We start from the raw sequence: 22,332 nt of genomic DNA on the forward strand, positions 1-22,332 counted from the left end.
CTTTTTCTGGGCAAAAGAACGTAGTTTCACACACCAGATTCACAGCATGTAGCTGTCTGAATAATTAACAAGTATGCCAAGCCTTTGCTATAGCACCTCTGAAACACACTAATGTTCCTTCCATTATGGAAATGCAATATCTTAATAGAGACTCCGTTGTAGAACATTCAATTGCAGACTATTCGGATTCGTTGTGACATCGTTGAGTAAGACTGACAGCGCCGGGTACTGGTGGGAAAACACCACAACAATATGAAAACATTCATCTACCCATACATCAAACCACTTTTGCTTGATAAGACCAGGAGAAAGGAGTCAAAACAGGAGCGAGGGTTCCACAACACTGCTTACTTCCGCGTCAGTTGGCGCCTTCACTCGACGAGTGGCTGAGCTTATTCCAACTCACGCTACCGCTCGCTGATATTGCTACCGATCCGAAAGTGTAAAGGAGATCAAGTACTAGGTATGCTCTTAGCTGGATTAAGCATCATTTCACCAAACGCCAAGGTTCGAGGCTATATCAACCAGCAGTTCTCATGTTGAACAAAATTGTTAATGGCAAAGAATTTGCGCGCAACGGCGTTATGATCGTGCCCAGCTGCCTCTAGAGTACAGAACAATTCGGTCAACACATCTTACGATAGGACAAATAATTGGATTGGTATATCGGGACAAATCAAAATGTATAAATTACGCCTCTTTGAACTCCCGAGTTTCCTCATACCCTAGATATCACACTCATACATCGAGAGAAAACTTCACTAAGCAAGTCTTCTCTCCATGAAGTGCTGCCTTCGTCTCCACATCCCAAAGTCTGAGGCCGGATAAGGGACTCCCCTTCGCATGCTGGGCGTTACCTTTCCCCTTCCTATGCTAACAGTTGATATAACCAAGTCTATTATTACAGCGAGACATCCTTTCAGGTGGTATGAGTCGCCAAAACAGCACTCCTCTTCTTTCGTTCGTTTTGCGTTCCATGGCCAGCTCCTTCAAGCAATCGACATCGAGCCAACGAAGAAAGGATCAGTTTTCGTTGGATATATATATATATATATATGTATGGCGCAAAGTCGAACTCGTGGGTACCAGAGCAGCTGAGGCAATTACCAACACTCCAGCCTCGCACCCATTATTCGTGGGCCAAGGAGCCCTGTGACCAGTATCCGGAAACGACTCTCCTCGTGAAACGCTCTCAGGTACCATGTGTGTGTATCGTTACGTGGTCATACAGTGCTGTTCTCCGTCAGCCGCATTCCGCGGACAAGTCGGAGACTGTTGTCGTACAATCGAAAGGAATTAGGCTAAAAACGCAGTCTCAATGAGATCATGCGTTTCCTGGCTTCTCCTCGGTGTCAATATGCCATACGACGTAGTTGGGCAATCCGACAACACGGTAACCGGCGCGCTTGGCCATCTTGGCGAAGCCCTCCGTTTCGGCCTGGTTCTCGAAGGCGTAACACGGGAAGTTGATTCCTGCCAAAGTCAGCAAAAGCTTGGCGTTCGACGCGCGAAGAAAATTAACCTGATCTGTGGACATCGCCTTTGACGAGAATGTTGACACCGCCAATGCCATCGAGGTCGAGCTCATCATCCTTATTGTTGCGCCAATCGCCTTCCTTGGCCATGTACCGGCGTCCAGTATCGTACTCCTTGTAGCCTGTTTGCTTGTTAGCATGCATTTCTTTTTGGATATATGGAACGATGTCCCTTGCCTTCAGCGAGGACGACGTCCTTGTCCAAGCTAGCTGATAGTCTGCGGCCCTTGTCGGACTCAACCCAGGAGTTGTAGTCGAAGCGACCCTCAATATCACGGCCATCACGGTAGCGGTGGAACCAAATGTCTGCCAGACCATTAACATCTTCCATGATATGGCCATGCCAAATGTGTACTTACTCGGCACGAGAATGTCAGTGTCGTGGGCAATAAAATCCTCAAGAATCTTCTTGGGGCTGTCAACGATGTCAACATCACGCCAGTAGACCCAGGAGTGTTCGGGCTTCATGGCAGCAGAAAGGAGGTAGTTGCGAGCCTTGCCCATTGCCTTTCGTCGGGGACCTTGAGCTTTGAACGAGTGGCGCTCCTCAACGCTCTGGCTGAGCTCGAAACCGAAGTCCTTCTCGACGACCATGGCGCTGTTGAAGGGAATCTTGTCAGGGCGGCGCTGGATGCGGTCCAGCTCGGAGGCGAGAACGGCGAGCGTATCGTCCTTGGAGTCGCCGACTAGGAAGGCCAGGTCGATTAGGTGGTGAGGGTACGTCAGCTCGGCGATCAGCTCAAAGTACTTTGACAGGTAAGGAGCGGCGTCCTTGAGAGGCGTGAGGATCAGGACGCGCTCCTCGTTGATGACGGCCTTGCGCGTCGACTTGATGGGGTTGAGGTCGACGTGGATGATGGAGGTATGGTTAATCTCCAGAGGCTCGTGGTGGTTGAAGATGACGGGGGTCTGAAGGTGGCCGGCCCAAGAAGCTTGCTCATTCAGCGACATCTCCATGGGTGGTTTCGCGGGGCCCCAGCAATAGAAGCTGCACAGCGTCGCATATTAGCAGGCTATTATTTCTGCGGCGCATCGCATCGAAAATACCGCGCCCCCTGAGTAGGGAGGCTCACTTAGCCGGTGACAACGTACCTCTGCATCTCCGAAGCTGACGAGCGAATACCGCGCCATAATAACAGAACGGTGCCAGTGAGGGCAACGAGGAGAAGAAAGCGCGTTCTGGTCAAGAAAGACCATACCGCTCTAGTGGGAGGTAGTCTGGACTGGGCAGACTTCCAGTTGATTCCGCCTTTGGGAAGAAGCATGGCTCCTGAGAATGGAAGGGTGGTCTTTGACACCACCAGAAAAACACGTCTTTACAGAAAGAAGAAAATAACTGATATGTACCCCAGCACGGCGAGCGTCCACAGTCGCAGAGTTTCAGGCGTGAGGGCGTCCTCTAGGGGTCGTTGTTGATTGTCGTCGTCGTCGCGCGAGGTTAGGAGTCCGCACGTATCGCTTAAGGGCGGCTAACGGTCGGTGATGTTGCGCAGACAGAAGACAAGGTAGCACGAGGCTCCCCAAGGTAAGTCCGAGTCGACAAGCAAGTTGGAATCGGAAGCAGGAGGTTAATTGATTGGGCGGTTTCGTGTCGTCCGATAGACAGCGGTGGTTGCGGCACCCTCGCCAGAAGGGGGTGGGCCAAGGCTGACGAAAGCCAAAAGGTCGTCGATTGAATTGATAAGGGTTGAAAGGTCCGAAGATAGCAGGACGACTCGGTTCCGCGGTTCCTGTGGGATGCAGAGTGCGGTATGGTGCGGTTCGTGCTCTCGAGGCCGGTGAGCAACGTGTCCTGGTGCTCTTTCAACCTTGTTGAAGTCCTTGAAGGGAACGCGAAATGGATTACGGCCAGAAGTTTTGTCAAAGGCAAGAAGACAAGAGCGAGGGACGTTCGGGTACCGTAAGCCCAGCAGGAAGAGGAAGGAACTGAAAGAGGAGCCACGCCAATGCTGAAAGGGCCCCGGAAAAAAAAGGGTCGACTGGGAGGAAAACGACTGGTGTGGGAGGCTTGTATGGTATAGGCTAAGGCACGTCGAGGCAAGGCAGGCGCAGGCGGGCTGGTAGGAGGCAAGGTACATGCAAGTACGCTGGAGATGGTGGGCACACGCACTTCACTCAGATTACCTGCAGTGTACCCCGTACAGACCACAATTTACCTTGAGGTACCTTGCGGTATTGCCTCGGAACTCCCACGCTCATCCCCTCTACACAGCATACCAAATGCAGACAAGGCCCATCATGACCGTATAATAAGGTACCTTAATGTCTGCCTGCCCATTGAGGTAGGTCCTTGGCTGACCTTGGAACAGGCGCAAAGCAGCTGCAACCCGCGGCTCGACAGCACTAAGATACGAAGAATGAGCCAATGGCAAACCCTCAAAAAGTTTAATCAGGTTAGCAAAGTGCTCTCTTGTGTCGACTGCCCTCAGCACGCGAGATTGCCGGAGCTGCCAAGCGCTTCTGGATTCAGGAGAGACTGTGCCGCAACCTGAAGGCTCTTTGCGGCTTGCCCTTCTCTCTCTGTCTCTCCTTGTCCTGCCACTCTCCAATCCATTTCTGAGGACCTCACAAGTTACAACTGCATTTCAATTCCACAACGTGTCTCCCCGCTCTCTTTCCAGGATCAACAGACGGTGGCTTCGTGAAAAGCACGCGCCCCCTTTTCACCATCCACCTGTCAGGAATCCAGAATCCTAGATGCTTGCGGCTTGCGGCCTGCTATCGACTCTAGACTTGAGACTTCAACATAAAGGAGCGGAAGCCTGAGCAGCCAGCGGGAATCAGTTGAATGACACAACCGCCCGCCAAGGGTTATCTCACAGAGAGCAGAAAAACTTTGCAGGCCTACCCCAGTGTCCTCCAGGGTGCCCGCCCGCACCCTAGCACGGAACACCCCCAGTACCACAGTATCCGTGCAATGTAGAGGCATCAGCATCTTCGCGCCAGCGCTTTGGAGCATATGGGAGGCTGAGAATCGCAAACTGGGCTTAATTATTACATAGTACTCGCTGTCAAGAGCTCGTCCGTTCCTGCTCGTCCTACGAAGCCAAAGAAACTAGACGTCCTCGAGCCAGTCCAGAAGCCCGACAACTAACCCGACATCTGTCAGTCTGTCAGTCCAACGGCGCCACGCTATCCTAGGCTCAATGGACGATGGTTTATGGCCCTCTCCCCCGTCTACTACGAGTTCAATTCCTGATGTTATTCCACTGATACCTTAAATGGCGCCGATGGCACGCAGCTCCACCCTTGCTTTGCCCAATATCCGATGTTACGGCACTACATACCATCGCAGGTAGCGACTGCCCGTTGCTTGCTGGGCGAATGGCTGGGCTAGAACCGCTACCTGCACCTCGATTCGTCCAACCGTTATTATCGTCCGTGGCACGCACGCTCCTAGGATATGGCACGCTCAATTTCATCACCCGCACCCAGGAGTTCAAGCTCTTCGTGCAGCGTTACTACTGTACACTAGGGTCCGCGAGAGGCAGAGGCGAGTCCGTCCAAGACAAATCTTCGTCAAAACAACACACTAGGACATTCCAGCCAATCCCCCACCCCGGGAAAGTCCTAGAAAAAGCATGGCACGGGAAGACGGCGAGAATCGAGATGGATGGAGACTCGACACGAAGAGTGCGAGGCAGGGATCGTGGTCAATCTCCAACCCGCCACATCCACTATTGTCCCCCTCGCGAACGCACGCGATTGCCACACCCGGGAGACAGAAAAATGGAGATACTCCCAGCTGTCGCTGTCCAACGCCAGTGCACTGCAAACTCTCGAGACTTCATCCCCCCCCCCCTTTTTTCCGTCTGTTCCGCTCCGCGACGGCCTCCTCACGGGCAGTGGAAGGGACAATGCTTTGCCCTTCCGGTCTCCTGGAAGTCCAGCCCGCGTGCCGGCCATGAATCAGATGGAGCAAAAATCATCGTCATCCGGCATCATCTCGATCCCGTTTCCCCACAATTCCGCCGTTGTGTGTACAAATCGTCAACATCTGATCCGGCTTACAAGGTGCGTAAACATGAGGCAGGCAGCAGGAGCAGCAGGGGAAACAAGTGGAATTAGAAAAGACGACGCTCTCCGAATACCTCGCTGATCTTTCCTACTTCCCGCCTCGCTAGGCTGTTAGTCGCGTGCAACTGCATGCTGTCCACAACTCTCGTGGGCAGAGGCCCAATTATGCACACTACACCATCGAATCATCGATTCGACGGTAATCTGTCACCCTTAATTATAGCAACATGCCAACATTCAAAATGTGGTAGGTCTCCATCCTGCGTTCAAGGAACGAACTTTGATGTATACGGGCCTTTCGCGACCACAAGTTGACCAGCACGGCGACTGATTGTCACTCGGCTGTGGCTACCTAGAGGAACTTAGTAAGGGCTGAAAACCCGACTTCGCATTCAGTTTCGTGTGAATCGGTCCTCGTTGACCGACGCACGTCTATATAGCGTGTGCGGTTGATTCCAACGTGTGGACCAACGAGACCAGCACACGCTGCAACTCATATGCGCCGAATACGAAGGTACACCTCCACCGGGGTTTCATACGTTAGCGCAGTGAATTGACAGGGAGGTTCCACTGCAAGTACTAATTCTATCTTCTTCGCCTAATTTCTATTGCTAATCCAGAAATAGTACTTCCGATTCTAAAAGCTGATATTTTTTTCCGATCACCGAACCTTTTACTCACGTATATTTCACTATTTTCCCCGCTAGCTTTATAATAATTAGAATAAGTGAAATATTATTATAAAGTAAAGAAGGTATCGATCCTTATTTTACTATATATTTTATATATAAGTATAAGTATCGTGACTTTGCAGGGCTGCTACCGATTTTGGTAAAGTCTGCTGGTAAGTATTGCGCTAACGTATGAAACCCCGGTGGAGGTGTAGAGGGGGTGACGGTACGAGAACGCAGTTTCTGGACAGTACTCGTCAATCGTACTCTCCGAATGGCCCCACAGCTAATGGGGGAAGCTGCGTTGCGGTGCGAAATTTATCGGATGAGGTTCATGCTCTCGCATGGTCAGTCCAGCATACATTGTCATACATTGTAGATCAAAGCTGGTTCATCCGCGAAGAATCAGGCCTCAGCTGAGTAAGCGGCTCCTCTTCTCTCTCCCAAGGGCAGGCGCTTGTCGATCCAAGCGGGAAGCTCTTGAAGTTCCCAAAGCACTTGGTATATACTTATGTATTGACCCCAAACTTCAGATGACAAAGCACTGGAAGCGCCAGCCGAGTGGCGGCCGGAGCCTCATCTGCAAGCCTCGTTATTGCCGTGAATGCCAACGACATCAATGCAGACGCAACTGCAATTTATTGCTATCACACATATCGTAAACACACATTCAACACACCAGTTTCGACTCTGCGTCGGCCGGAAAATTTCGCAAGTAGCTTTTTGAAAGCCAATGGCGTCCGAATGAGACTTCATCTGATCCGTCTTCCCTTGAGCTCCCTTTCTGCTGCACGTGGATTTGCTCGTCTAGGACGTCACTTGATATTCGCCTCGGAAGACTCCGTCTTCGCCCACGACGGCACACCAGTTACTCAAATCACTCAGACATCACCTGGAGGCTTACCAAATTACTCGTCATCATCTAGGACGTCACCAGAAGCCAGGTCACAAACCATGGCGTCCCGCCGATCAGCTCGGCTGAGCACTCAGACGGACATCAAAATCTCACCTCCCTCCATCGCAGCACCTCCAGCACCAAAAAGCCGGAAGAGAAAGACCCCAGCAGAGCCCGCACATACCGATCCGGCCCCATCCTCAGATCCCGTCACACCGCCGAGAAAACGTGGGACCAAAGTCGGCCCGGTGACGCCCATCCCTCCCCCAATCACACCCACGCCGAGCGCCGTTGGATTCATCGCCGAGCGCGCCCACGGCACCGTGAAGCCCAAGCCCAAGGCCGTAAGCCGGTTGGCCGACCCGAAACTCACCAACGCCCCCGTCATCTCACCCGAGACCTCGAGGGTTATTGCGTCCTGCTCCGCCGAGGCCGCATCGCCTTCCAAGGCACCGACGGGAAGTATTCCAGGAGGAAGCACAAAACGAACGACCACCGCCAACATACTCGAGGAAGCGTGTCGACATCTCATCGAGGTCGATGAACGTATGAAGCCCCTCATCGAGAGGAATTACTGCCGCGTTTTCTGCCCCGAAGGCCTCGCTGAGAAGGTTGACCCCTTCGAGAGCCTCTGCAGCGGCATCATTTCCCAGCAGGTCTCGGGTGCTGCAGCGAGGTCCATCAAGAACAAATTCGTCGCTCTCTTCACAGAGGAAGCCGAGTCCAAGAAGTTTCCCCAGCCGTCAGAAGTAGCCCCCTGCTCGATCGAGCATCTCCGCACCGCCGGCTTGTCGCAACGGAAGGCTGAGTATGTCAAAGGATTGGCCGAGAAGTTTGCGAGCGGGGAGCTGAGCGCCCAGATGTTGGCGGATGCTCCCTACGAGGAAGTCAGGGATAAGCTCATCGCAGTCAGAGGCTTGGGCCTGTGGTCGGTCGAGATGTTCGCCTGCTTCGGGCTGAAGAGGATGGATGTGTTCTCACTGGGCGACCTGGGCGTGCAGAGAGGCATGGCAGCGTTTGTCGGACGGGACGTGGCCAAGCTCAAGGCCAAAGGCGGCAAGTGGAAGTACATGTCCGAAAAGGAGATGGCGGAGATGGCGAGCCCGTTTGCGCCGTACCGCAGTGTCTTTATGTGGTATATGTGGAGGGTCGAGGAGACTGATATAAGCACACTGGAGTAGGTAGTCAGGTACACACAGTAAAGACTTTCCATCTCAAAGTCATACCCACTATTGCGATATTCGAAGTATCCATCTCGAATATCGCGAAATTGCAGAAATATTAATGAGGCATGTGGAGTTCCGGAAAGAATACGAGTCCCAGCGATACGAGTTGTCGATTCTCCCACCCACGCCCACGAAGATCGAAAGAAGGGTGGTGAGCTTTCTCGATGAGGCTCTCGGTAGCGAATACACATCATTTTAATCTTTCAAGTCAAAGTTGAGCGGCTTAGATGACAATTCAAAAGAGGAGCACTCGCGCACCCATATCATCCCTCTGGTCGATTCAGGATTACCCCGATGCCCCAAGTCAACCAATCTTTCAGACTTGCCAGTATTATGCGGCGGTCAGAGTTAGACTTGCACTTCAGGATTTGCCTGCCCGAGTCAAGGCATGCGGACAGTCGGAAAGCGGCACAGCTTTGTGTTTTGGGGTCGTGAAGTGTTGCGGGTTGACTGACGCACCGGCACAGGTGCCACGAGCAAATGGTGAGCCGCGACGGCGACACAAATACATCATATGTGAGGCCAACGGCATGTAGCTGCCGCGGGCCGTGTTAAAGCAGAACGAGGCGGTTCGTGGCAGGAACGGATGCTTTCTCCACGCGGATGCTCCGTCTGGGTGCCCATGACTATGGGGGTTGTACGTGCGTTAGCCAAGGATGCCGATGTTTGAAGTCTTGTCGCAGGATGAACATATTGTTGCTACGAACTGGTAGGTGCCGGTACCAGACCAACTTAGAACATCAGGTATCTGCGTCACAAACTGCAGTGTAACGCATGTTGCTTGTGCTTGTGGCCACGCCACAGGCATCAAGAATTGAACGCATTGAGTAAAGTTTCAGGGTGATATACGGAGCACCACGCAGCCGTCTGATTCCAGATATCTGTCCCAGATATCCGACGTGCGGCAGTCAGCCATTTGTGACATAGATCAGCCGCGATGGAAGATCGGCTGTTGAAGTCTTTGTTTGGCCAGCGCCGTTCGTGCCGTTGGCGGTTTTCAGAAACGGCAGCCACAACAGCTGAAAAGGGCTACCGGAAAACCTGGCAAACCTGGAAGCCCTGGGCACCCCCTGCAGGTCGAGATTGGGAAGCTAGGACGAGCGCAGACAAGCCGGGGGGCGGGTGTGCCACTAGAAGGGTACGGCACGGGCACGCAAAGCCGCCTGCGAACAGGATGCCGGCAAAGATATCGAAAATGAAGACTGGCATGTGGTAATATGGTGCGTAGTAGCGATGCAATCTGGCTGTGTTGGTAATTTTCGTTTATCGCTTGTATTGCCATTCCGACCTCCTATCTTTTGGTGGATATTTATCCATCGGCTGATGATCATACTTCGCGGACATCGAACACAGAAAGCAAATATCGGGAGGACCAGACAGGTGCTGATGTTTGGGGCGAATTGGCAGGAAGAATGCCATTGAGTATATTTGCATCCCACTTTGACTCGTTGTCTCGGTGGGGGCATCGTGGCAGAGCGAATCCGGGAAGCAGCCTCAGTTCCGACCAGTCGCAGCCGAGTGTGCTGTCGTGGACTAGTGAAAAAGCCAGGCGTGAATGTACCGGTGGGAACCGGTGGGAGGCAAAAAGTCGTCAGCACTCAGCCGCCTCTCGCAAGTCTGGCATCGTCAAACCGTGCTGACGTATTCTTGGTAGGGTCTTGGCGTCGGTGTGAGTAGATATCGAAATGGCTAGCGACGCGAGACAATGAACTGTCGTGCCGTTGCCGTTGATGGTGGTGAGGGCCCATGAGGGTCGCATCGCCGTGGTTGGTTCCGGGTATCGACTTCGTCTCATCCACCACCGCACTGCTGCAGCAATACTGCAGATAGGATTAACTGACAGAGCCGATGGTTGCAGATGGACCGCAGGTTGATTGCACAAGACCAACGGACGGACCCACGTCCGCCCGCTTTAAGCTGCCGTCAGTGTCGAGCCGTCGATGAATGGCGACGACCAATGATAATGTGACATGGGCCACATACTCTTGTCGGACGCGTCGCGCTATCTGCAGGTCTGCACAGCCAAGTTGTTGCCCGTGGGTTGGTTGCAGTCATACTCAAGGCCGCCAGCTAAAGTCTGAGAGCCCAGACGACCAGGCATGATTTGATATCTGCAGGCGAGTGGCCATGGCCCATCCGTAAACTGAGCCGAAGTTTGGATACTTTAACCTTGCTTCTTCCAGACCCTCGTCGCAGCTTCTGTTGAGTGCAGGCCATGGCCGTGCCCCTAATCTTTCGGATGGTCGAGCAACTGCGTCATTGACTACAGCGGCTCCTGGTGATGCTGGCAGTCCTGAACCGATGATTCTGAAAATCATAACGGCATGCCCGCTCAAGAAAACGAAACAATTTGTGGATGGATAGCCAACGTAGCTCGCCTCGCCCGCGTTGTTTTTTCGTTTCTTCCTTCTGACGGCCGGTAGTGGCGTGCTGGGCAATGTACCTGGTACAAAGTTGGCATCATGTGTGATGGTTTTTTTTTTTTTTTTTTTTCGGGGAAAGAGGCGATCAACGATGGGGGGCTCGTTGCCAGCTGAGCAAGGCTTCGTTGATTTGAGCAGGAACCTTTGGGAGCGAATTGTCGGCGGCACCCATCGGTACCAATACGGATTGGGTGTGCGATCAAAAAAGGTCGGTCCGTAGATTGATTGCTAGATGAGGCCTGGCTCGAGACAGTGGATGGTGATTGGTGATTGAAGTGGGACCAAGTGTGGATTGGGAGTCCTTAAGTTACACTTCTGCAAGAGAAAGGAAGTCCCGGCTGGGGCCTCATTCTCAATGGGCCCCAGGCGCTATCAGCGAGTGCCCTGAGTGGTTCAGGCTTTCAGCAGCCGCGGAGCAAAGCCTCAGACTCTGGTTGGTGGATGGCGGAGCAGGTTCTCATGTCTGACCTTGGCAAGGCCTCGTGTGGGACAACTGGAGAGTGGGCGAGTCCGTCGGCCATTCCCATGTCCATCCACTATCCATTTGAAGGGCCTGACCTTACTGCGCAGGGTCAAGTGCAGCAACTTATGTAAGGTACGGACATGATCTGTGGAGGTACTCGAGGCGAGGCGAGGTAGATGATGGGCTGTGTTGTTGTTTTGTTTTGCTTGTGCTCTCGTTGCTTTTGTATAGTTTTGCCGTCACTGCCACTACGGATACCTAGGCATTGTATTGTAGCGTGTATGCTCGTGTCGAGAATGGCCCAGACACCACACAATAACTGGAAGGTTTCGCATCGGCCGGCCTAGCGCATTGACTTTGGACAGAATTTTCCTCGAGGCGTAACAGAGAATGGAGATTTGGATCGAATTCCGTCCTCGGGCAAGGCAAATTGGAAATTGGACGAGGAACGCTTATTCTTCTGGCTCGAGGTTTTCGTGTGCGCGAGAGACTGGTTTTTTTATGCTTTTCTTTTCTTTTCTTTTTTTTATCAAGCATATGCATGTTCGTCCTAATGATCAGCAGAGACGTCAACTCTCGCAAGTCAGTCCAATTGCCTTTTGGAGTAAGGTTTTTGCTGACTGTTGTCAGTTGAGGTGTCGGACGGGAAGTGTGTGTGTGTGTGTGCGTGTGTGCTCGCTGTGGTCGTGCCTGAGATTGTTGCGTCTGTTGTGTCTGATCCTGCCCATCTTCTTCACAAGGAACACCCCCCTTTTCTGATGGTATCCACCCGAAGACCCCACCCCTCATCTCTACCCCTTGCCCCTGTACTAGTGCAAAGAGGGAGATGGATGCTCCAAAGTGGTTCCCGATGGGCGGAGCTAGGCCAGAAACCAAGACCTTCAAATCTCGCCAGACCGGTGGAAGCAGGGTTATTTGCAGAGTTGTTGCCATGGCTCAATGCCAGTCTTGCCAAATGGGTCCCGGCTGTTGCGCCCATTGCGATTCCATCGTCACTCTAATCAGCCATTCAAATTTTGCTACGGCCTTTTGCTCCGTCATGATGCGTCGAGGAAGAAGTCTTGATAGCAGATCCCCCATGCATAGGGGAGGCAGGACTCGAGGAGGCTCAGGCATTGGAGTCAGCAGATAAACTCTACAATGTAGTGAAAAAGGGGGGGCCGGGGAGGCGTGCCTGTAGACGGCAAGGGAAAGGAAGGAAGAAAGAAAACAAACAGACTGGAGGAAAGACTCCCAGAATTCCTGCCAGCCACAGAAGCAACCCACTGACTGCTGCAGCAATGGCGGATGAACAGACAGGCGAAAAACACAGACTTTGCCTCGGCCTCTGCCAGTGCCAGTGCCAGTGTATCTGTCTGTGACCTGCCAGCGTCTAACGAAAACAACCTACAAGTTGCGACACCATATCCACAACGGCGGGAGCTTACGGGGTTTCCATCGACGCCGTAGCACATTGATGAGCCCAACTGAGCTGAGGAGCTCGGCACTGTGCCAGCGAGATCCCTCCAGAACTTAAGCCCAGTTGGAAGTACGTAGGACTGTTGAGTCTGGAACGGAAGCCAATGGGGGTGAAGACGTCTTTTTAACGATCAAACCTGAGGGACTGCCACGACGGACTGAATACGCGGAAGCTTCGCCACCTCTACACATCTGAAAATGTATCACCACACTGAACTTTCAATGGTGACGATGCCGAAGCCGAAGCCGCGTAAGTTTCCTACTCTGTACAGAATACGGATACACCGTTCTCAGTCTCGATTTTCTCCCTCTCTCTCCCTCGTTCCCTCGTCCAGCAGGCCAAGGTAGCCCAGCCTCGAGTCCTCGACGGCGCCGGTCCGTCAATTTTTGGTCCCAGTTCCAGTCTTGACCACACCCTCGCCAGCCCTGGTCCCTGTCTTGGTTACCTCGTACCCGCAGTGTGCACCACGAATAGCAGCGTGATAATTGCCTTGACCCCCCTTCTTTCGGGCCATTCCTTGCCTCCCTCTTTCTCTCTCGCTGGAGGAGCGGCATGAGAGAGAGACTCTCATACCAGAGCGATCACACCCCCCCCTTCTCCAAAAAGAGTGTTTCCCCTTCCAGCCACACCCTCCCGGGTCCGCCTCTACATCTATTACCCTTCATAGCACCAGTCCACGCCAACCACCAGCACCACTCAAAGTCCAGTCTCATCCATCCTTCCCTCCCCCAGATCATTTTCTTCCTCTTCCCCTTCCGTGACAGCTTCATTTCTGTTCGTTTTGACATTCAGTTCCCGTCTCTCGTTCACCCTCTGTACGCAACAAAGGCTCTCGTGTCCTACCTAACAAAGCTTCCCTTTTATACATCACCGAGAAAGAGAAGAAGAAATAACCCGTGGACAAAAGGTACGTAACCATCGTTGAACGACACGGAAACAAACCCAACGTGAGGAAGGAGGCCGTAGGCGAGAAGGAGAGCGGAGCGGCTGCCAATGCTCGGCAGGAAATCGCCATCCACTGCTTCCCGCGTCTCTTGGAATGCCTCCTGCCTCCTCTTCACTTGCTCCTGCCCCAAAACACATTTCAAATTCATCTTGTCCCACAACCTCTCTGCCCTACCTTACACCTCGCTCCACCGTCAGCCGCCGTGGCATCGTCGATATCTGGGGAAAAAGGAGTCGCTCGCAGGTTCCCTCAGAAACACACAAGAAACACCAGAGCCCCCGTATCCAACCAACCCATCCACCTGACCCCCAAATAGTTGACTTCCTTCACTCCTTCCCACCTCTCCCTCTACAACCAACGTCGAGCTTTTTGGAACAGCTTCAGAGTTACCAACCTGGAGTAGACTCCAATCAATTCCTCAATCAACGCTTCCATTATCCTTCCGTTCAACCACCATCGCGAACCGTCGTTTCTTAACAAACAAACTGACTCCGAAAGCACAGCGTCCAAATCCAATCACAATGTACTCCAAGCTCATCACCGCCCTCGCGGCCGTCGGTGCTAGTGTTGTCTCTGGTAAGTTGTACTTGTGGCCCTGCCCTCGCGACACGTACATTTTCTAATCGCTATACGCTTCCTCCAGCCCAGACGACCACCACCAACATCTGCTCCCAACCCACTCTTACCATCACCGATGCTACGATGGCCAACGCCATTCCTTGCACCACAATCAACGGTGCCGTCAAGATCTCCGAGGATATTACCGGCAACATCGATATCAATGGCCCTAAGACCATCAAAGGCGACCTAATCGTTACCAACGTCACTCAACTTGTTGGCCTTACTTCCTCCACCCTTGCCTCCATCGAGGGTGCCTTCCAGATGCAGGGCCTGACCCTCCTCTCCGACCTGCGCTTCACGTCCCTCGCCACCGTCGGCTCCATCAACTGGGTTACGCTGCCCGCTCTCGGCTCTCTGGTCTTCGGTACCGCTGGTGTCACCAAGGTTAACGACATTCTCATCAGCGACACCTTCCTGAAGAGCTTGGACGGCCTGAACGTTGCCTCCGTTGACTCCCTGCGTATTAACAACAACAACCAGCTCGTTTCTTACAGCAACCAGCTGGCCAACGCCACCAAGACCATTGAGATCAACTCCAACGGCCCTGACTTGGGAATCACCCTCCCCAACCTTATCTGGGCCGGTGAGATTATCATCGCCGATGCCGCCAAGGTCGAGATGGACTCCCTCGAGGTCGTCAACGGCTCCATCAAATTTGACAAGAACACCTTCACCGAGTTTATCGCTCCCAACCTGACCCAGACGACCGGTGGCGATGTCTCTTTCATCAACAACGTTGAGCTCACCAACCTGTCTCTGCCTCTCCTCACTAAGACCGGTGGCGGTCTTACCATCCAGAACAACACCCTCCTCCAGAAGATTAACGGTCTCCCCAAGCTTCAGCAGATTGGCGGTGCTGTCCTCCTTCGTGGCAACTTCACTGAGTAAGTCAAACGGCGAGTCTGTTTTGGTTACAATCTAACGATGGTGTAGGGTCGACCTTCCCGCTCTCCAGGACGTCAAGGGTGCCTTCGACACCCAGTCCACTGGCGACATTGACACCTCTTGCGACGTTTTCAACAAGATGGAGGGCCGCCAGATCCAGGGCGACTACAAGTGCCGTAGCAACAACACCAAGGCCAACGAGGGCGGCGACAGCACCGGCGGCTCTGCTGGTGGTTCCCCCAACACCGGCAAGGACAATGCCGCTGGCAGCTTCGCCGTCAACACTGCCATTCTGGGCGCTGCTGTTTTCTTCGGTCTGTCTCAGCTGTTGTAAAGGAATGGCAACTCGAAATAAGGGCTCGGATAATGGTGGCGTTCTCCATACATCTTTCACTGTTTGTGCAATTTCTTTACTGCAATCCTGTCTTCACAGTTTGCGAAAACCCCCACGCATTCCCTAGACTGGGAACCTCCTTCGTAAAGGAGAACCTCTAGACTTAATACTTGACGACGGGTGGATATGTAACGGACCCTCGTCGACTTTTTACTCTCTTTTGCGTGACGAACCAAAAGCACCTACAGACCGACGCGTCACGTCGTTTCCATCGCATCATTCGGTTCCGACCATGTCACGCTACATATCCCGCCTAGACGATTTTGGGAAAAGGGCTCGGTTGAGCGGCGTGTCGAGAGCTTGGATGATGGATGGCTAAACACGGGCAGTGGCAAAGGCAGATACCTGACGGAGGCGTGAGAATGATGGTGGACGAGAAGGCGATAGGCAACGAAGATAGAGAGGGCTGTAGTGTGTATTGAGGATCCATGATGTGTATACCTTTTTCGACATTTCTTGCTTCCACTGTTGAATTTGGTTCAAGTGATTTGTCTGACGGCAAGCTACACAACTTGAATCGATGTCATGGCAATGATTGTCGGGACGACCCCTTCATCTCAGTCACGAATGGCGATATTGTAAACCTGTACATCTTTATATTAATTGTACATCTTTATATTAATTGTTTCTAATATTCTGCATCATTGGTAAATCCCCTTGTCGAACTTTTCCGTGTCGAAAAACTTTGGCACTATGACATTGCCGTTGAACACACGCCCATCAAGTTCATTGACTGCCTGTAATTAGAACGTCATTAGAGGGCGGCTCCGGCTTCGGAAAGTGTCGACGGGGATGGAAGACTTACACGGAGGGCAGAGACTTGATCCGTAAACCTGATAAAGACCTGCCTCCTCTCAACGTCAATATACAATCGCTCGACTCGGCCGTACTATGAGCAAGTAGTTGTTAGCATCTGAACAACACGGAATTTCTTTATCTTGGGAGATATGCGAAACAGGCCAACCCCACAACCCCCTCTCTCCCTCTGCTCTCCTCGCGCTTTCACTGACCTTTTCACCACATTCCTCCCCAATCTCCTGCCCAAGCCCGTTGGCGATCTCGCCCTGCAGGTCCTCCATATTATCCAGCATCCGCTGCAGGACAATGACCTCACTCATGGGCCCGCCAAACTTGCCGCCGCCGCCGCCGTTGCCGTTGCCGTTGCTCTCGACGTCGTCCCTGCGCTTCCCGCCAATGACTTTTGCACGGCCGGCCGGCTCGGCCCAGCCGCCGCCCTTGGCGTCCGACTTCTTCTTGCGCTTCTCGACCTGCACCCGCAGCGGGTTGACGATGCCGGACTCGTCTGCGCCGAGGCCGGAGCCCTTTGTCCAGCCATACTTGCTCATCAGGCGCTGGGCGAAGCCAGCTTGGCCCGGGCGTGACGAACGCGGGGCCGGAGGTTCTAACGAGGGGGTTGTTTCTTGCTCCTCTGTTGTCGAGGAGGCGCCGAGGCCGAGGGTCGGGGGTGGGGAGTCTGGGTCTGAGGGCTCGCCTTCGTCCGCGGGTGATTCTTTGGTGGATGGGGTGTAGCGGACCGGGGCGCGGGAAATTGTTGCTGCGTCGGCTGGTGGCGGAGGAGGCGGAGGCGGTACGGATGCGGAGAGGGCTAGGCGGCGGGCGTATGCGTCGTCTCCCGTTGCTGCTTCTGTGGATCGAGGCTCGGCTGGCGGTGGTGAGATTGGGGGCGGGGGAACGAATGAGTACTCGAGTGGAGGGGCGAACTGGTCTAAGAAGTGTAAGTTAGTGGCGGATCTCTGCGCAAATGTGGACGGGGTTCCATAGGAGCCGGAAGACTCACTCATCGCCGGTCGGCGCTCCGTCTCCTCGTCACTGTCATCGCTCAAACTCCTGCGTCTCCGGTGGCGGTAGAGCAGTCTCTTCCACTCCTGTACCTCGTGAATCCGCTCGTCGCTGCGCAGGTACTCCTCGACGTTGGTGGGCTTTGTCGGGTCGTAGATGTCGTCCCAGTTGGTCTCCGCTGGCTGGTCGTTGTTGCCCTTCTTCTTCTTCTTCCTGCGGCCGCCGCGCTGGTGACCTCCGCCGGCGCCACCAACACCTGCGTTCGTACTGTAGCGCCACTCGTCTTCGTCTGTCGCGGCCCAGTCGGCGAGGGTGCTCTTTGGCGGCAGTGGTTGCTGGGAGGCTGCCGAGGAGGATGCTGGTGCCGATGAAGTTGTCGTGGCAGCGGCGCTGGCGGAGGTGTTGGCACCGGGTAACGTTTTAGGGAAGTTTGGTTTCGGTTTCGCGGTCTTTGCTTGTGGTCTGCGAATGGGCTGGAAGCGGAGTGCTGCAGGTGGACGTGGAGTAAGTTTCTTGTAATCCTGAAGGTGTTTTCAGAAGCAAGAGCAAAGGGGAGCGGTGGCGGTACATGGATCTATGAGTTTCTTCGCAGTCGCTCCATCTTTCGCGTCAGCGACCGTGCCGTCTTGGTTATAGCGGACGGGAGCACTCGAGATCGTGGCCGAGGGGTTGGCGACCGGCTCGAGGAGGTTTGCGTAGAGCGACAGGCCTCCTCGCGCCGGCGGAGGTGGAGGTGGCGGCGCCGCCATTGAGCTTGTGTTCGGCGCGATGGGGTGGCAGTGAAGGGTTGACGTTGTAATCTATCTTCGGCTCGAAGGGTATCGGGTATGTTCTGCGTGGTAGGCGCGCCGCGGTAGCGAGGGTTCGAACCGTCGCAAGAGAAACGACAGGTTTGGCTCAGCCTGGTTCGCAAGGCGAAGTTCGAAGCTGCTGGGAAGCTGTTGAACGGACCGACCCACGTGTAAACCGTAAGGTAAAGTACAAGGAACCTGACGTAAAGTAAAGTACCTAAGGTAGGTATCAACCAACCCGCTGGTCTACTACCTATGTAGGTACTGAGGGTGCCGTTCTTCCGTGAGTAAAGCGGAGCCCTGCCGCCTGGGTTTCTGGGTTTCAGCACCTCCACGACCGCTGGGCCACTGAAAACCCACCTCTGCGCGTTCCGGCACAGCGCCCAGCCCGCCGCGCAAGCGCATTTCCACGTTTCCTCGGGGGGTACGCGGGGGAAGAGCCACCCGCTGATCTGAGCTTCGCGCTGGAGGGTATCTATTACAGTGGTTTAGTGCCATGGTGGGCAATGGGTAGTGGGCTGAGAAAACCCGACCGGGGTGATCCGGCTTGTCCCAGGCTGGGCTGGTCCGGAGCACATCATCGTCCTAGTCAGTCGACCATTGTGCCTCAACTATCGTTTCCAACGTAGACTTGTATTTCACTTCTATGTTTTATGCATTGAACGGCTCACTCATGTAAGCTTTTGACTGTCTAATTGTCTGCTCTAGCCTGAATATCTGGTTACTATCCTTGACTGGACAGGTTCATCTGTTCGTCCACCACCTCACCCTACCTACTCCAAAAGCTTCTCCGAATCCGCTGGTGGCTGTAACTTTTCAACTGTCGTCCGGTCACGCACATTCAACACCTTGCCGTCCAATAGAGTGAGAGACAAAACTCATACGCAAGTGCTCAAAGATGGCTCTGACTCTGCAAACCGCCATCAACGGCCCGGCCGACTCGACGGCTGTCATTATTCCGTCCAAGCCCAGCGCTCTCACAGTCACCTACGGCGATCTGGTACGGGAAACTTCGGCCTTCCAGCACAAGCTGGCCGCCATCGGCATCACAAAGGCCTCGCCCGTCTCCATCGCGACCGTTAACTCGTATGAGTTCATCGTCTCTTTCCTGGCCGCTTCATGGCAGCGTGGCATTGCCGCGCCCTTGAACCCAGCCTACAAGCAGGAGGAGTTCGAGTTCTACATTGACGACGTCAAGTCCGCCATCGTGCTGGTTCCCAAGGGCGCTTATGCCGCCGGTGCGCCTGCCGTCAAGGCCGCCAAGAAGTTCAACGCCGCCGTTGCTGAGACGTACTGGGATGAGTCCAAAAGAGAGGTCGCGCTAGATGTCAAGGATCTGGGACAGCTCAAGGGCAAGGGGCCTGAGAAGGTGTTGAAGGCTGAGACTGACGACGTTGCTTTGGTTCTGCACACTAGCGGAACCACCTCGAGACCGAAAGTTGTAAGTCTGCATCGGTTTACTGATAATCAAGAGTATGAAGAAGCTAATTCCATATAGGTCCCTCTGACGCATCGCAACCTGACCAGAACGATGAGTAAGTATAAATCGAGAGAGAGAAGAGCCGAATACCAGGCTGACACGAATAATAGAGAACATCCAGAACACCTACCAGCTGACAAGTGAGGATCGCACCATGCTGGTCATGCCCCTATTCCACGTCCACGGTCTTCTCTGCGGCCTCCTCGCACCTTTGGCATGCGGCGGCTCCATGGTCGTCCCGAGCAAGTTCTCGGCCACCGAGTTCTGGGGAGACTTCATCACCCACAAGGCCAACTGGTACACTGCGGTGCCAACCATCCACCAGATCCTCCTCAAGAACCCGACACCCAACCCGCTGCCCGCCATCCGCTTTATCCGCTCCTGTTCCTCGCCTCTGTCGCCCACCGTCTTCCACCAGCTGGAGGAGACGTACAAGGCGCCGGTTCTCGAGGCGTACGCGATGACCGAGGCTGCCCACCAGATGACCTCCAACCCCCTCCCGCCGGCGAAGCGCAAGCCCGGCACCGTCGGTCTCGGTCAGGGCGTCGATGTGCGCATCCTCGACGACGCCGGAAACGAGCTCGCGCAGGGCCAGGAAGGCGAGATTTGCATCCGCGGCGAGAACGTCACCAAGGGGTACCTCAACAACGACGCCGCCAATGCCTCGTCCTACACCAAGGGCGGCTTCTTCCGCACGGGCGACCAGGGCAAGAAGGACGAGGATGGTTACATTGTCATCACGGGCCGCATCAAGGAGCTCATCAACAAGGGCGGCGAGAAGATCAGCCCCATTGAGCTCGACAACGTCCTGACCCGCCACCCCGCCGTCTCCGAGGCCGTCAGCTTCGCTATTCCCGACGACATGTACGGCCAGGATATCGGTGTAGCCGTCGTTCTCAAGCCAGGACAGCAGCTCAAGGGCGACGAGTTGAAGGGCTGGGTGCAGGAGAAGCTTGCCAAGTTCAAGGTCCCCAAGAAGGTGAGTGACAGCTCTGTGAGTTCTCATGAGAGTTTTTGCCTGACAAATTTTAGATTTATTTCACCGAGACGATGCCCAAGACAGCCACAGGCAAGATTCAGCGCCGAATCGTCGCAGAGAAGATGCAGCAGCAAGAGGCCCCCAAGGCCAAGTTGTAGACGCCCATTGTGTGACATACGTAGAATAGACAACGTCATCGCAATTTAGACAGTCGTAAAAGAGAGTAGTAGCACGTGCTCGTAGATTTTCTCCGGCGTACAAGACACTACAGAGCAAGATTCCGTCGCGAGAGAAGAGATCTTTTGTTTTTAGATTCCTAGAAAGAAAGGCAGAATAGAGGGGTTTCCAATCTCTATAAAACGCTGCCGCACATATATAATAAAACCGTAACACCGGACCAATGCTTCATAAACCTCGTCAGGCAGAGCCGCATATTCAACGACTCGTAGGCACAGGTATAATTGTCAGGCCAACCATAGACCCTTCCCAACACCCGATCCAGGGGTTACCTCTCTGGCCCCTAGCTCAAGGCAAAGTAATCATTACCCTTAGTCGTAATGCCCTCCCTCATCCAGCTCATCATCAATATCCGGATCCTCACCCTCGTCAGAATCATACAACTTCTTTGGCTGATCCCCTCCTTGCTGCTTCTGCTGTGGCGAAGCGGACGTGGACTTTGGCACGAAACTCTTAGGTTTCACGGCATGCAGCTCAACCCAGCACGACACGCCGTCAGGGGCATCCCACCGCAACGGGTTGAGGTCGCTCGTGGCGTCTACCGCCGAGGAAGCAGCGCCGCCCTGCTCCCTGGATACCCTCCGAACCTCGGCGTTGGCGTCCGCCAGCGCGGCGAAGGCGCCGAGCACGGTTGTGGTGGATGAGGCTTCGTCGCCGCCGTCGCGGTAGAGCACTAGAGCGATGGCGTGGGGGAACTCGCGGCGGGCGGGCGGGAGGGCTGCGACTGAGGATAGCGGTGCCGTGAGACGCTTCGCGGGTGGAGGGGTGGATTGGACTGCGCTGGTCGCAGAGGCATTGCGCTTGTGCGCTGATGTGTCTTCTGTGGCGGACATTGGTCTGATTGTCATTTGCTTCCGGTGATGGGATTTGGGCCGGGTCAAGTCAGGATGATGTGTGTTGATTATGAGCGGTGTATGTGTGTGTGTGTGTGTGTGTGTGGTTTATAGATGAGAGTCAGGATTGAGTGGCTGATGTAATGTGATGTGTAAGGAAGGTAGCTGTGAGACCTTTATCGGTGAGATGTCAATGGCTTGCAGATGTGTGATGCAAGGGGTTGAATGTCAAGCTTCTTGATTGTAGGCACGTAAAGTATGTATAGCAACAGATCGTGGAAGCACAGAATCCTCTCCAGTCCATCCCAATCACGTTTTATATCAAAGGAATCTTCTCACGCAATGTGGATGAGTGATTATATGACTGATCCCAAAGTCACTAGATACGGGAATCGGTGGAGCCGTCCACTCCGCCGTCGCCGTTCGCTCTTCTTCGGAGCTGTGCAAGCCCGCCATGGAGTCAAGCAATCAAGGTAGGGGGATATGTCTACAAAGTACTGCGACGGTAGCTCAGAATTGCTCGGCACTGGCCTGACATGGATCGATGCCTCGGTGGAGCGGGACGCATCACAAGACAGCGGGGGGTCGGGGAGGGGTGGGGGGGTTTCCTCTTGGAAATTGTCGGCTGGTCCGATGACCGGCGCAATCCCTTTTGAGTTGCTCACGCCGCCGGGGGG

At 54.1% G+C, this 22,332-nt stretch overlaps 10 protein-coding genes across 10 annotated transcripts; 6 read left to right on the forward strand and 4 right to left on the reverse strand.

Moving 5' to 3' along the window:
* Positions 1-843: 843 nt before the first annotated feature.
* CORC01_13316 (uncharacterized protein) lies at positions 844-1,322 on the forward strand (the record flags this gene model as incomplete). Its single annotated transcript, XM_022624933.1, has 2 exons — positions 844-1,016; positions 1,064-1,322. 2 exons carry the CDS (start codon positions 844-846, stop codon positions 1,320-1,322), a joined length of 432 nt encoding a protein of 143 aa, XP_022468571.1.
* Positions 1,323-1,324: 2 nt separating this feature from the next.
* On the reverse strand, positions 1,325-2,486 carry CORC01_13317 (uncharacterized protein; the record flags this gene model as incomplete). The annotated part of the gene is made up of 4 exons (XM_022624934.1): positions 1,325-1,473; positions 1,523-1,657; positions 1,701-1,841; positions 1,895-2,486. The coding sequence occupies 4 exons, from the start codon at positions 2,484-2,486 to the stop codon at positions 1,325-1,327; spliced, it is 1,017 nt and encodes a 338-aa protein (XP_022468572.1).
* Positions 2,487-4,859: 2,373 nt separating this feature from the next.
* CORC01_13318 (uncharacterized protein) lies at positions 4,860-5,603 on the forward strand (the record flags this gene model as incomplete). Its single annotated transcript, XM_022624935.1, has 1 exon — positions 4,860-5,603. The coding sequence occupies one exon, from the start codon at positions 4,860-4,862 to the stop codon at positions 5,601-5,603; it is 744 nt and encodes a 247-aa protein (XP_022468573.1).
* Positions 5,604-7,177: 1,574 nt separating this feature from the next.
* CORC01_13319 (HhH-GPD superfamily base excision DNA repair protein) lies at positions 7,178-8,299 on the forward strand (the record flags this gene model as incomplete). The annotated part of the gene is made up of 1 exon (XM_022624936.1): positions 7,178-8,299. The coding sequence occupies one exon, from the start codon at positions 7,178-7,180 to the stop codon at positions 8,297-8,299; it is 1,122 nt and encodes a 373-aa protein (XP_022468574.1).
* Positions 8,300-10,813: 2,514 nt separating this feature from the next.
* Positions 10,814-10,987, forward strand: CORC01_13320 (uncharacterized protein; the record flags this gene model as incomplete). The annotated part of the gene is made up of 1 exon (XM_022624937.1): positions 10,814-10,987. The coding sequence occupies one exon, from the start codon at positions 10,814-10,816 to the stop codon at positions 10,985-10,987; it is 174 nt and encodes a 57-aa protein (XP_022468575.1).
* A 181-nt stretch (positions 10,988-11,168) lies between these two features.
* CORC01_13321 (uncharacterized protein) lies at positions 11,169-11,300 on the reverse strand (the record flags this gene model as incomplete). The annotated part of the gene is made up of 1 exon (XM_022624938.1): positions 11,169-11,300. One exon carries the CDS (start codon positions 11,298-11,300, stop codon positions 11,169-11,171), a length of 132 nt encoding a protein of 43 aa, XP_022468576.1.
* A 2,856-nt stretch (positions 11,301-14,156) lies between these two features.
* On the forward strand, positions 14,157-15,475 carry CORC01_13322 (uncharacterized protein; the record flags this gene model as incomplete). Its single annotated transcript, XM_022624939.1, has 3 exons — positions 14,157-14,211; positions 14,279-15,140; positions 15,190-15,475. The coding sequence occupies 3 exons, from the start codon at positions 14,157-14,159 to the stop codon at positions 15,473-15,475; spliced, it is 1,203 nt and encodes a 400-aa protein (XP_022468577.1).
* Positions 15,476-16,176: 701 nt separating this feature from the next.
* Positions 16,177-18,084, reverse strand: CORC01_13323 (G-patch domain-containing protein; the record flags this gene model as incomplete). Its single annotated transcript, XM_022624940.1, has 5 exons — positions 16,177-16,272; positions 16,341-16,424; positions 16,546-17,261; positions 17,334-17,822; positions 17,904-18,084. 5 exons carry the CDS (start codon positions 18,082-18,084, stop codon positions 16,177-16,179), a joined length of 1,566 nt encoding a protein of 521 aa, XP_022468578.1.
* Positions 18,085-19,024: 940 nt separating this feature from the next.
* CORC01_13324 (AMP-binding enzyme) lies at positions 19,025-20,743 on the forward strand (the record flags this gene model as incomplete). The annotated part of the gene is made up of 4 exons (XM_022624941.1): positions 19,025-19,567; positions 19,625-19,661; positions 19,717-20,585; positions 20,639-20,743. The coding sequence occupies 4 exons, from the start codon at positions 19,025-19,027 to the stop codon at positions 20,741-20,743; spliced, it is 1,554 nt and encodes a 517-aa protein (XP_022468579.1).
* Positions 20,744-21,133: 390 nt separating this feature from the next.
* On the reverse strand, positions 21,134-21,655 carry CORC01_13325 (uncharacterized protein; the record flags this gene model as incomplete). Its single annotated transcript, XM_022624942.1, has 1 exon — positions 21,134-21,655. One exon carries the CDS (start codon positions 21,653-21,655, stop codon positions 21,134-21,136), a length of 522 nt encoding a protein of 173 aa, XP_022468580.1.
* Positions 21,656-22,332: the final 677 nt, after the last annotated feature.

Source organism: Colletotrichum orchidophilum (genome assembly GCF_001831195.1).
Source record: "Colletotrichum orchidophilum strain IMI 309357 chromosome Unknown Scaffold_187.1, whole genome shotgun sequence".
NCBI lineage: Eukaryota > Fungi > Ascomycota > Sordariomycetes > Glomerellales > Glomerellaceae > Colletotrichum > Colletotrichum orchidophilum.